This window comes from Triturus cristatus, chromosome 7 (assembly GCF_964204655.1).
Source record: "Triturus cristatus chromosome 7, aTriCri1.1, whole genome shotgun sequence".
NCBI lineage: Eukaryota > Metazoa > Chordata > Amphibia > Caudata > Salamandridae > Triturus > Triturus cristatus.
In genome coordinates this window covers 724620651-724634801 of record NC_140590.1, presented here as the reverse complement: position 1 = coordinate 724634801, position 14151 = coordinate 724620651, and the positions used below count along the sequence as shown (strand labels likewise).

The window sequence follows — 14151 nt, the reverse complement described above, 5'->3', positions numbered from 1 at the left end:
TACATATGTCTCCAGTCTCGATGTAGTTTGCCCAGTCCGAGTCCCCCAGTTTGTTAGCGAGGCCGGCAACATTCCAACAAATTAGCCTCAGAAATCCAAGGGTGTTAGATGCCGGGCCAGGAGAATTGGAGAGTGTGATTCCGGACTCTACTGCAATCGGGGATTCTAACGCACTACCAGCAGTAGGGACCGGTGAATCGGAAGGTCTACTGTAGTCATTCTCCACCCGTATGGGGTCGATCAGAATTCCAGAGGCATTGGGAACATTATGGGCCGATAAGTTGTCCTGGACCGCCAGGTTGTTCAGTGGCCCATGGGATTTAACAGCAGTCAAGGTAGGTAGCTTGAAAGAGCTGCAGACGCCACAATCCAAAGCCATTGGCGTATGAGCGGAAAGTCAATCAACCCCATCCAAACTATTCAGGCAGTTAAAGCGATTGGAATGGAAATAGGGCCTATCCTGCACTTGGAAACTTGGGCGATGTACATAGTCCTTTTGTCTATATCTATGTTCCACCCTTACCCACTCGTCCTGCGTTGGAATGTGGTGCATACGGATAGGGGGGAAAAAAAAGGATACTGGAAGAGTCTGAATAGTAGAATCCAGTGATCTATTTGTTCCTTTACAGATGTGCAGCACAGTGCCCGGGTCCTTAAAACTTGCCAGGATACAGTCCCCTATTATTGTGTTCCTAGTCTTGCCTAACCAGGGGACCCTTCTAACCATAATGATCTCATTGTTAAAATGAGAAGGTAAAGGTCGGTTCCAATTTAGCCATTTAATGACCTTATTCTTTAGTGCTTGATAATCTTCATTCTCCCCTAGTCTTAAACGGGGGGCACCTGCTAGGACCACCGTTAAACTATTGGCCTCTGGCGGCAAGTCCGGTCTCCGTAGACTTGGGGCCGGCCGGCCCGGGGAGGGTAGAGGGATGCCACCGGCTTCTAGATGGCCGCCATTAATCCCCGACTGGGAACTTTGAGGGGCAGAGTCTATTGGCTGTAAGGGCCTATTGAATGAATTACAGCGCGGTGCCTGGACTGAGGTAGCCATTAATGGCTGCAAGGGAGGGGCAGTGGTCACACTCTGGGGGGAAACTTTATTATCGCCCTTTGTAATTCCTTTTTTAGTAGGGTTTCCTGCGGGGAGATGAGGTCCCGTATTATTGGATTGCTTACTAACTAAGGTGTTCAAGGTAGTAAGGGATGTTTCCAATAGGGTGAGCCTACTCTCCACTTTTTTCAAGCTATCACTGATGGGCTGCAGAAGGGAACGAAGTAGCGATTCTATGCTCCCTAAAGATGTAAGGGGGGAATTACTATTGGATGTGTCGGCCACTGGGTCGTTTGTGTTAGCAGCTCTATTGGGACTGAGGGCCTTAAAGGGGAGAGCAATAGGAACAATCTCATTGTCCCTCCCAGGTTGTGGCACAATTGTGTGTTTTTTGCCAAAATCTAGGTGGGACGATTTGGCTTTCCCCCTCCCCCCCATTGACTTTCTGCTACGTTTACTCGGTGGGGGCCTATGCAACTCTACCACTACACTTTGTTTTGGCTTGGTTTTCTTAGTTGCATGCAAAGGGGGGGTTTGAGCAACCAAATTAACAGGGGTAGTAGATGTCATGGGAGGGGTTATGTCCAGAGACTTTCCAGGGGCCAACTCAGGGGAAGTAGGGATATCCCGCAATAGGAGAGGGAAGTCCTCAGGGGTCAAAGGTTTTAAACTGATGGGGGGCGTACCTTCCTCTTGAGTAATAGGATACGGGATAATCTCTGGCAGGGGTCTGCTCTTCATAGAATCAATGGAGCGCCGCCGCTCCGCCCTACGTCTCTCCAAAGAATTTTCCTTACCTACGTCTTCTTTGGTAGGTTTGAAGTACTTGTCCATTGTCCCTGCGTTGCAACCCCCTTCCCTGGCAGTAGATTTGCATAGTCCTGGTGAGGGCATCCCCCTAGGCTGATTACACTTGGGAGGAAAGGGATATGGCCCAGCCCGGCCTCCTTTGGCCCCTGACGGCCACAGACGGCCCGCCCTTTGTCCGGGCTTCGTCCGGCGCGTACCGCGAAGCGGATGCCGTCAGAACTTAAGTATAGCTGAGGCGGTGGGCGGGGAGAAGCACAGGTGTGACCGCGCACGGGCTCCTGGGAACCGGAGTCCCGTGCTGAGCCTACTCCCCACGTTAGTGCCGCCACTCGCGGAAATCAGCGATCATCAAAGCCCTTCCCAGGGCGAGTACAGCAGCCAACCGGAAACAAACAGGTGGGTGCAGGAACGATGCGGGACCCGCGCCAGCGGGTTCCGCGAGGCGTTATCAGTGTTCTTGGGGCGGTGGGCGGGGAGAAGCACAGGTGTGACCGCGCACGGGCTCCTGGGAACCGGAGTCCCGTGCTGAGCCTACTCCCCACGTTAGTGCCGCCACTCGCGGAAATCAGCGATCATCAAAGCCCTTCCCAGGGCGAGTACAGCAGCCAACAGGAAACAAACAGGTGGGTGCAGGAACGATGCGGGACCTCTAGACACTCTCTAGTTTTGAGAGCCAGTACTTGTTTACCTCCAAAGGGATCGTTCTGAACATATATAATACTTTTAGCAGTATTACCATTTTTAATAAGTTGCATCTTCTCGCCAGTGGGAGGTGCAAAATATTGATTCTGTTTAACTCCTGCCTTATCTTAGATAGCACAGTGTTAAATTCAGTTCCACTATCTAGTCTAAAATAGATGTTATCCTGACCCCCAGATAGATCACACCATCCACCACCTACTGGTCCCTCAGAACGGTTCCCCTGGTACACATTACCTGAATCTTAACCTTGTTAAGGTGGTATCCAGCTAGTGCCCCGATGCTATTAGCCTCTCTCTCAGTTTCGGTTACGGCTCTTAGAGGAACTGGTGTTACCACAGGATGTTGTCCACGGAGGCCAGAACTTTGTACTCCACCTGATTTACCGAAATCGGCCTGATCCCAGGGTTCTTCTCTAATAGGGAGATAAAGGGGTGGATAGATAGTAAGAATACCAATGGCGGGCACAGGCACCTTTGTCTTGTCCCCCTGGTGATTAAAATCCTGTCTGATTCCATCCCCATTAAACGTAAGCTAACTTTAGGGGCCTGATATAATGCTCTAATGGCCTAGATGAAGCCAGGATCAAGTCCCTTCCACTTTAAGACTTTCCATAGGTAGCCCCAAGAGACCCGGTCAAAGGCCTTTTCGGCATCAAAACATATATATTTGTCCCATAGGTGATTTTGTTGCCTCAACTAAATTGAACAAGGTGATTACCCTTCTAACATGATCAACTCTGCGCTGGCCAGGGATAAAGCCATGTTGGCGAGGCAATACCAGATTGGCTATTACATTTCCTCCAAATTTTGCACATATCTTAGCATAGATTTTTACCTCACTATTGATTAATGAAGTTAGTCTGTAAAACCCTGGATTTAAAGGGGGCTTACCCTTTTTCCGAAATACAATGATGTTAGTGGAATCGGAAGAGGCCTCCCCCTCACTACGTACCCTCAAAAAGATAGAGGTAATATCTTTCCCAAGTTCTGAGTTAAAACTCCAGGGGTAAACTGTCAGGTCCCATGGCTTTCTCCAGAGCCAAAGATCTAACAGCCTCAGCTACCTCTTCAGGAGAGATCAGCAGTTTGAAGAAGGCTGAAGCTTCGTCTTTTAATACACCTCCATTTATTGTGCTTAAAAACATTGTGTAGCTGTCTAGGGTTGTAGATGTATCCTCTGTATATAGACCCTTATAAAACTCTTTGAAAATACTTCTGATATTTTCTGGGATGTCAAATTTGCGCCCTTGACAGTCCAATATAGCGTCTATCCCCCTTTCTGTGTCTTTTTGTCTGATATGGAGTGCCAATAATCTCCTAGTGCTCTCCCCATATTCATAACACTCTGACTTGTAGTTTTAACATTTTTGCAGCTACTACCTTACTAAAATGCTGATTTACACTAGCTTTGAGCACCGCAATCTTCTGTTGGGTCTCCTTACAGTCACTTTCCCCTATCACCTGCTTGATCTGTAGTGCTTCCAAAAGTGAAGGTTCCTCATATAGCCCTTGATTCTGGCTACGCCTTTGCCGGTGCAAGCTATAACTCAGAGTTCCACTTCTGACCCATGCCTGTAATGTATCCCATACTATACTATCATTAGCAGTACCTCTATTTATTGCCAGGAAGTCTGTTATCCACTTAAGCATATAGTGAACATATTGCACGTCAAGAAGGAGTTTTTTTAATCTAAAGTCCAATTGCCCCTTGGCTTAACTAGACTCACGATTGGGCGTTCAAGCACTAATAGGTTATGATCCAATTAGACCTTGAGATATCTTTCGATTCCCACCTGTCCGCCAAGTGCTGCAGAGGCCAGAAAATGATCTAGACGAACTAACTTGCCACAAGGGAAGGAAATAAACGTAAACCCTTGGGCTTTCAATTAATCCCAAACGTCTATCAACCATGATCGTTTATTAGCTGCTGAACTGCTATAAACACCAATGGGTTTCCTGCTAGAATATGGTTTATGCTAAGCCCGGGCAGAGCTGGCGTAGTGCCTCTATGCAGAGTTCCACAGAGTTGCAAAAAAACTCCTTCCCGTCCCCCCCTCTCTAATTAATTATAATTTTTTTAAAAGGCACTTACCTGCTGTGGTTGCCTCCTCCTCTCCATGACGTACAACTTAGGGGTTTCCAATGGACAAGGACGGTGAGGACGATGAAGGAGAGCGGCCATGGCGAGGAAGAGGCAGCCACAGCGGTAAGTTCCTCTTTTGAAAATTATAATTAATTAGGGAGGGTGGAGGGGCCAGCTAACTCCGCTCCACCATGGAGTCGGAGTTTTACCTAAACTCCCCATAGGCAACGGAGCTCAGAGTAGGAAAAACTCTGTAAACTCTGCTGGTGGAGCAGAGTTACCTGTTCGGGGTTAGTTTATTCCCCCCAGCATTCCCACTCACTTCTATATGTATGTTAAGGTCCCCATAAAAAATAAAGGACGCTGGCCAAGATGAGAGCTCCAGGTCTAAATGATCGATGACAGCGGCCTCATCCAAATTGGAGACATAAATTGAACATAGATTGAATTTCCCACATCCCACTTGTCACTCCAAAATCGCCCATCTCCGGAGTTTGTCTGTAGATCTCCGGGTAACCAAGCAACTAGTTTTAATCAGCAATTATTGCCACCCGCCTAGACATCAGACCTTGTGTAGTACAGCCTAGGAGCATATACCCCAAATTCCCCCAGTAGCGTCCTTATTCCCTAAGGGACATGTGTCTCTCGGATACAGATTATGTCAGGCCTAAAAGCCCTAAGGCCAGTGCCACTCTTCCCCTTTTTGTCCTATCATTTAATCCACAGATGTTGATAGTACAAATATTCAAGCTATCATTTGACATTTTGTAGTCTAATTCGAACCACAATTATCATTGCACCAATAGTTTTGTTATAATAGGTGATCTTGGGGATGGCCAGATGCAATTGCTAAATACATAATGCCCCCAAAAAAACAAAAATGCCTCTTGCCGCGTACTTGCAGCATTGCATGTTGTGACAAATACCTAAACCCCCAGCAATCTCCTGTCCCTCCCCTGCCCCTGTCTGCCCCTTCAACACGATAAACCTCACCCACACCCTCCCCCCACCTTGAACCTCTACTCCCACCCTCCACCACCACCCAAAGGGGCAATTGGACCTGTCATAGATCAGTTGATAGTGGTGTTCCCTCCTCCCTGCCTGATCCTAAGAAAATAACATTTTAAATCCATTCAGATTGCCTGCCTATTGCCCTACTAATGGCTTGTTATTATTGAAATCATAAAATACTTGATTACCAATCAACCATCAAAAGGTTCATTTCACAAGTTTTTCTTTAAACTCATACTCTTGAAGAACTCTTTTGCCTTAATCTCTGAAGTACAAACGTGGGCCTTATCCCGCTTGATCACTTTTAATCTGGCTGGATTAATCAGAAATGGTAGCGCCCCCTACTCTGGAAAGGCTGTATCATCTGCCTGAGCCGCCAGCGTCTTTCAATAGTGGTGTGACATAATTCTGGTCTTGCAAAAAATGTACACCCTTCAGCTGTGCACTTCGAGTCTGGATGGGCCTGTTCAAATACAGACTGCTTGGGGAAGAAGTTTCCGAAGAATACCAAAGTTGCCCTTGGCTTCCCCCCATCTTGTGAGTAAGCTGTTGCTACTTGAATGGAAACCTAAGTGGTGTTTGGATTTCCAGATCAAAATTCCTGTTTCCCAGCTCCAGATAGGTGCTCTTGAATAGCCCTATTTTTAATGTTATAGCGTCATCTCCTTCCACCCATTCGGCTATCCCCAGCGTCCTAAGGTTATTGCTTCTCAGCCTGTTTTCGAATTCCTCCAATTTCCGCTGGGTATCAGCCAATTGCGATTCATGTTCTTCAACTTGCTCACCCAATGTTTTGCAAAACCATAGGTGGCACATCCTTTTCTGTTCTAGGAGCCAAAATATGGAACTCTCTACCCCTAACCATAAGACCCACGGATGACTAACTTATCTTTAGAAGTCTACTCAAGAGTTGTCTCTTCCCCACATAACCACCATACCCAAACATAAATATACAGCATATCCCTCTGTATATACGGATTTATTTGGACTACAGATGTGTACCTACATATGTGTATTGCTTGTATAAACATGTATAACAAATATGTTTGCAAATATATAGATATTCATTAGTTCTGCTTAACAAATGTATATATTAGTTATGGGTATATTATTCTATGTTTAACATGTATATAGGTGACTGCATAAATAAATACATCTTTTATCATATAACTATTTATGTACAATTGATTCATTATTGAATTAAAAAACATTTAAAAAAATAAATTAATAAAAACAAATACATTAACTTTAAATAAGCAAAACTTGAAAGTCTGAGTTTATTAAATACAACTTAAATCTACATTTATTACCTTCTTTATACATATACACCTTTTATGGACTTATGTATCTTATATTTATTAATTTGCTTCTAATTCAGCATCTCCAATGCACTACCCCTGTACCAGAACCCTATACCTCTCGCAATATATCCTCTACCCCCTTTCTGACTCATCTCTAACCTCATTTTTCTAATCTCTCCAATGCACTACACCATTTCTAACACTATATCTCTCTCAATATATCCTCTATCTCCATTCTCTCACTCATCCCAAACCCCATTCTACTATAACGATCCCTAAAACAACCCTTTCTAGTCCTTTCCCTCCTCTCCCCCTCCTTGCATCATCTCATACATCTTTTACTATTCAGATCTCCTAAACAAGCCTTTCTAAACACTTCCCTTTGACTCCACACCTCCTTTACTCATCTCAAACCTCCTACTACTACTATAAGCTAAAAAAAAATCCTTACCTCTTCGATCCTTCCACTATCCTTTTCAATCCAAATAACCGACTAACATGTCCACAACTCAAATCAATTTCATATTTACCTATACCAATTGTCATGCCCCGCGGTCCATGCCCTCAGACGCTCCAGTATTTAAGGAACCTCGACGCAAGCAAACGCGCTTAGCGTTCTTGCTTCGAGCTTCATTTCCGTCCTACTCCTTGTTGCCTGACTTCCGTTATTGAGTTTCCTGCTTCCGCTTTCGATCCCGTGAGGGAAGACTACTTGCCGTGTAGTTGCCGCTGACTCCTCTGTACGCGGCGTTTCGCCCCGCGGCCATCTCCACCTTCGCCAGCGGGTCGGACATTGCCTCTCTCCCCTTAGTGCTGAGAGAGAGAGATTTTCTTCATTGTTCCTGACCTCCCCGTATCACTCAGCACCTGCTGCTTTTCCCCGCGTTTGCCGCTCACCTCGGCGCCGGGTTAAGCACGCTGATCTTCTTTCACTGTCAGGCCGGGCATTTCCAATTCACTCCATGTATCCTAGGGAGTGACTGAGTCCGCATTTTTTCGGCCCATACAGTGTTTCATTTTTTTACCTTCTTATTCCCCCCTTACCCTACTTTTGGTGCTCCAACCAGTGGCTGACTCTGCCCTTTCCATCGGCCAGGCGTTGTCTGTGTGTGTTCCGCCTGGTAGACTTCTTTTTGGCTTTACATACTAGCATGGGTGTTACCTCACCTATTCCCATTGAAGAAGGTGTCCTGTTGTTCCCTTGGGATACTTGCGTGGATCACTGCGCTGGCTCTCCTTACGACAGAATCACGGTAACAGCGCAACGCGCTGCCTTTTTCTATACGTTGGTGTATGGTAAATGTAAGGGGGAACTCAGTGTGACTTTCAATCTTTTGGCAGATTGTACTATATGTCTCAGTTGAACAACTACACTATTATCCGTAGTGGACTCAAGGTGAAGTACAATCCGGTGTGCGGTAGTCCTCCAACAGAACGAGTGGGGGTGAGCTGCACACATTTATAGCTTAAGCTCTAGTACACAGTTCCAACTCCCTTCTAACCCTGTGCTCTCTATTGTGTAGGATGTTTCATTTGACTCACTGACGCCTCCCCTTTGCACAATTAGAAGTAACCATACAGTGGTAGGTGAAGTCGAGAGTCTAGTTATTCAAGAGGGTTGTTCTGAGAAAACAGAAATTAACGCAGTCTTTGTTTTACAGCGGGGTGTTGCCTCCCTTATTCCTGACCAGACGCCAGTCACGCTACCGAAGTTCAAGCCCACCTTCCCTTGTTTTGTTTCCCTGTTTTCCTCTAGAGTCTGATAGAGTCGGAAGACCGTTGGGGAAGACTGAGGCATTTTCTCCGGGTTCCTGACGCTCCTGCAGAACTTCCTGGCTCCCCTTACACTAATTCACCACTAATTCTTTATGGGTTCTGGAGTAGTGTGCTACTCGCCGAAAAAGTGCTTCAACGCCTCGTCAGGGGTAGTAAGCGATACATAAATGCAATTACAATGCAATACAATACAATACAATTGGGAGCTAAGATTATTGTTCCCCACCTCACTGAAGCCTTGAACAAAGCCATTACATCTGGGTGTTTTCCTCGATCTTGATAAATGGCGGTGGTCAAGCCTCTGCTCAAAAAGCCTAATTTGGACCCTGCCGAAATAAAAAAAACTATCAGCCCATCTCCTTGTTGCCTATACCCACTAAAATCCTGGAAAAAACATCTGAATGTCCAGGGTATGAACTATCTAGAAGGATTTAAACTGCTGGATGTATCTCAGTTTGGATTCAAGAGCAACCATGGGACTGAGACTGCACTAGTATTTGTATTCAATAACATCCGTTCCATGGTGAATGCTAGGGTGGCTGCAGCGATGGTCCTCTTGGACCTATCTGCAGCCTTCGATACCATCTCCCTGACCCTGCTTGTTGAGTGGCTTCAGGAACTGGGGGTTACAGACTTGGCACTTGAACTCCTGTCATTTTTTCTGAATGGTATGTCACAGATGATCATGGTGGATCAGTTCTTTTGGACTCCAAGCACTGTCCTATGCTGATGACACCCAAATAATTGTGTCTATTTCTAAGGACATGGATGCAATTGCCACCATCATTAAAAACTGTATGCAGGCCGTAGCCACATGGATGGAAAAAAACAACTTAAGACTCAATGGGGATAAGACAGAGGTCTTGGTCTTTGGTTGTCAACCCTCAGTGTGGTACTATCAGTGGTGCCCAGAAATGCTGGGGGCCTTATATACTCCAACTGACTCTGCTAAGAATCTTTGAGTACTGGTCGATTAAAATCTATCATTCGACCTGCAGGTCAACAGGATGTTTGGGCCTGTTTTTGGATAATTAAATCCCTTAGTAAACTTTTTCCTTATATCCCTTCTCCAGTATGTAAGCAAGTGGCTCTAGCACTTATATCCAAGTTGGATTACTGTAATACTCTTTACCTGGATATTAATAAGACCGCACTTGCCAAATTGCAGCTGGTTCAGAAGGATACAGCCAGATTGATTCTCAATGTCCCCAGATTCCAATCAGTTTCTGAGTGGATTTAGAAACTTCACTTGCTACCCATGAGTTAACATATCACCTTCAAGGCTCTTTGCATCGTTCACAAGGCCCTGCATAACAGTGGCCCGGGAGAACTCAGAAACTTGTTCAAATGAAACACTCCCCCTAGACAGCTGCGATCTTCAGTCAGAAATCTTCTAATAGTTCCTAAGCATCAAAAAACGAGTAGGGGAGGTAAAGCCTTGTTGGTGGCTGCATCCCAACTGTGGAACTCACTCCCTTATTATGTTTCAAGTCTCCAAGCTTACGTTCCATTTTGCAAGGCCTTGAAAACTTGGCTTTTTACTCTTTAACGGACAGGCTGGGTGCTAAACTTGCTGCTCCTTATTCTCCTTCCCAAGACTAACAGCTACTAGCACCATGACGCCTTCCGGCAACTGTTGCGCTCCGTCAGAGAATTTGGAGCATGGTTTTGCTACTTTCCAGATAGCTCCTTGATGTTTCCTATTAGCTGTCTGTGCCCTGCGACTGTCTGCTCGGGTCTCTTCTCAATGGGCCTTAATCCCTTTATATATAGCCTCCAATATAACAGGGTGAGGCTAAGCCGGTTTCTCTTTTTCTTGGGCACTCAACAAGTTCCCTTCCAAACTAGGCATTACTGAACTGTCCCATTTTAGGCCCTTTTCAACTCCGGCTGCGCTGTGCGCCTACGTCTATGGGTTCCTTTTCTTAACGGTCAACCAGGGATCTTTCTCCCCAAAGTCAACTGACAGGCCTTCACTCTTGCTTAGGGTACTTGCGTCGCTGTCCCTTGAGCCCCTTCTTAAGCCCCCTTCCAGGGATTCCAGGCCCTCCCCAGACAAGTCTGACTGATCTGAAAGTAAAAATACATTTTCCAGTGTCTGTTTCTGTGCCCATATTGACCAGAGAGTGATTACTCTTGCTTTGTGTTCTTTTTTTACGTTTAATGATTTTGCCAGGTAAACTGCAGCCAGATGCGAGCCAGCGATTTTTCTCCCCGGCAGGCCCCTCCTCCGCATCTGCAGCCAGACCTTTGTCCATTGCACCTATACTGCAGCCAAGATCACCTCTCAAATCATTTGTAGTGTCACCTGCTTGTAACTGCTTCACTATGAGGCTCACCTGACCTAGTATACCCGCCGTATCCCTGATTCCAACCTCTGTGGGTGCAAGGGGGGGAGACCATGTCAGCCAGCGTTATGAATATGCCTGTTCCCTCAGGAATACTCATGGTTGCCGTTTTCTCCACAGTTGCTGCTTCTTACCCCTGCTGGGGGTGTTCTGACCTGACCCAGTTGCCGTCGGTTGGATAGTGTCCGTCGCGGGACTCAGAGGCTAAATGGCCTGGGAGAGTTGCTTTACTGTGCCGACCACTGCTGGGCACTGGTTTTCTCCCCCATGCTCGCGTCTCTTGTGGTGCTCCATGGTGGGCAGAGCTTCCCTCATCCTGCTTCGCCTCCATTGAAGTTTCCTGATCGGGGCTTTATTGCCCCTTAATTTTAGGGCCCCTCTTGCCTGTCCCTGTTGGAAGGCTCCTTCGGTGTCTTCTTCCTCTGGCCGCTAGTAAAGTGAGCTACCAGAGCAGCGTCTTTACCGTCCTCTAAAAGTCAACAATAGAAAAAGGGATGTTTTTAAACATCCATGGACCATGTGCCAGGCACCATGTGGTGCCTGGTAAACGTATGTTTGGGGGGGCACCACATGTGACCCCCTGGCCACATAGTGGAGGCCCACGGGCCCTATTAGGGGGCCCCAAAAGTTCCTTTCCATCAGCCTTTCCATGGTTGCGAGACTGCCATGAAAAGGCTGTGGGAAAGGGACATTTTAATCCCTACGGCGGTGCCTGTGCAGGCATCGCCTCCGGTTTCGGGATTACGGTCCCACTGCTGCCACAAGGGCTCCTTGAGCCTGTCGGAGGTGGCAGACTATCCATCCAACAGCTGCGGTCAGACCAACTGCCTCGTAATGCGGTGGTCTACTATCCTGGATGTCCGTGGGACTGCCACCGACGGCCCATCTGTGGCAGTCCCACCGACATCATAATAAGGCCCTTTGTTGGGGGGAGATGGCCCCGCAAGCCCTTCTGTGCGTCGGGCTCGCTCGATGTGCTCTCTTGCTACATGCAGTATGGGAGGCTGGCGTGACAACATTTGATGGGGCTCTGGTATGGCTTTGACTGTAGCTTTCTGAAAGGGGTTCTGACGTGCACATCCCAGTAGCAGTGTATAAAAAGTTTGTAAATGTAAAAGGTATTGTATTTAAAAAATGAAGAGGGCTCATTTATAGAGGATGTACACACTGTGCACAAGCAAAAATGCTGAAGACCAATGCCTGAAGTGGGCTTACCTGTTGCCCTGTGCTGTATGCTGTGTTGGGTGGAAACAAGATGCGAATAACAGTTGATCAGATGAATGGATGAAGAGGGCTGCCTGAAAGTCCCTATATGTAATTATATAATATAATTTTCTGTAAAATCAAAATATCTTAGCTAACGCCGGACTTAAAAACAGACAGCAGGATGACAAAGGTATAAATAATTCAAACTTGAATGAAATAAAAAATGAAGAATGGAAAGAAGAAACGTAAAAACAAAGTGTTGTGAAAATCATGTCTTCCAGTGCAGAGGCATCTTTCATTTCAGTTTGAAAAGATGTGTTATTGAACATGCAACTAGGGATAAACTGCTATTCCATAAAATGCATGTGTCTAGCATGTGCTTCTGTTTAGTAAATGTGTCATGAATTTATGATAAGAAAAATCCTGCAAAAACACATTCAGTGATTGATTACTGATTGTTTAGTTTAAAAGTTATTCGATGGAGGACTTAAACATTATGACTGATCGCCTTCATAATTCTGTTAATTTATTTTAATAATTTGTTTTTTTATTTTAGTTTCAGGTTCTCAAAGACATGAAGACCAGACTCCATTTCGTGACCACCCGTTTGGATAGTTTCTCTACTTTTGACCCAGATACAGCATGTTTCTAGGAGCTCTTGAAAGTGTCAAATCATCCAAACCATGACCTTGACAAACACCTAAAGTGACATAAGTCTGATACACGTTATCTGTTATGTATGTTTCAAGGTGGTATATAATGTAAACAATAGTCTAAATTGACTACTTTTATCATACTGGTTTTCAGAACCCTTTGCAGAGGGCCATGGGGCATGCAGGGGTTACTGGGCCCAACCGTTGGTGTTGAGGCCTTTTACTCCTCATATCCCAGGGCCCGACCTACTATTGTTCCTGAGCAACTGGGCCAATGACCACTTTTGCACTTGACTCTTGTAAATGATCAGTCTAAGGGTCCCTCGGTGAGGAGGGGTGGATACAGATTAGTGAAAACGGCTATAACTCACAAATCATGCAGCAGCAGCAACAATAAATCGATGTCTAGACAAATACTACTTTTAGATCCAAAATATGTATTTTATTTCTAGCTCTACTCATTCAAATCTATTCTTGCAACACATTTTCCTCTTGAAGTTGGTGCTCTATTGTTTCACTGGCATGTGCCTGTCCCACCCATTCCTCATATTGTGAGTGAGGTTATTCCCAAATCACTGGTGGCCGCATCCAGGAAATGCTCACTAACTTATCTCACGAGTTCACGCTGACTCTTTGAATGCAGTTAAAAGTATCTTAGTGCTGCAGGAATTTCAGCAGAGAGTCCCCCAGGGCCTGGTAGGCCCATAACAAGTCTTCTGCTCTGGCAGGGAGGAAGCATGCAGTGTCTTGGAGGGTGCCCCGTCTACGGGCACTCTCAACAGCTCCTCTCCTGCTCAATTGAGTAAGCTGCACATGAACTTAGCAGCAGCACTTTGCAAGCACAGGCTGTCTTTTTGTAGCCTATGTGGTCGTGCTCCAGCACCGATCGAAGGTGCTTCTGCACTGCTACTGGTGCGTAAGTTTCCACTCTCCCAAGGGGGCAGAGATTCTGATGCTCCTGATCTCAATCCCCCTGAAGTGGGAATGCTCCCCCAGTATCCTCACTTGGTACATAGGGTCAGGTCACTTGCAGTTCTCTTTGCTGCTGGTGACCATATGGGTCACCGCTGCTCACTGTTCACAAGCTCCTGCAAGATCCACATGGCACAAATATTCCCCTCAGCCCCTCCTGACAAATATGGTTGCCGCACTTCTGCCATGCAAAGCTTTGGTCCTTACAGCATGGCAGTCCTTACCACAGCAGCCCC

At 46.2% G+C, this 14151-nt stretch overlaps 1 protein-coding gene across 2 annotated transcripts in view; it reads left to right on the top strand.

Moving 5' to 3' along the window:
- Positions 1 to 13479, top strand: part of SLC26A11 (solute carrier family 26 member 11) — a 256645-nt gene extending 243166 nt beyond the window's left edge. The window contains exon 18 of one of the 2 annotated variants that reach the window (XR_014966589.1): positions 12847 to 13479. Coding sequence is in view for 1 of the 2 variants with exons in the window: in XM_085617434.1 (XP_085473560.1) it covers positions 12847 to 12905 (59 nt within the window). In the remaining variant the exon portion in view is untranslated. The remainder of the gene's footprint in view (positions 1 to 12846) is intronic. The other variant, XM_085617434.1, reaches the window with a different exon arrangement.
- Positions 13480 to 14151: the final 672 nt, after the last annotated feature.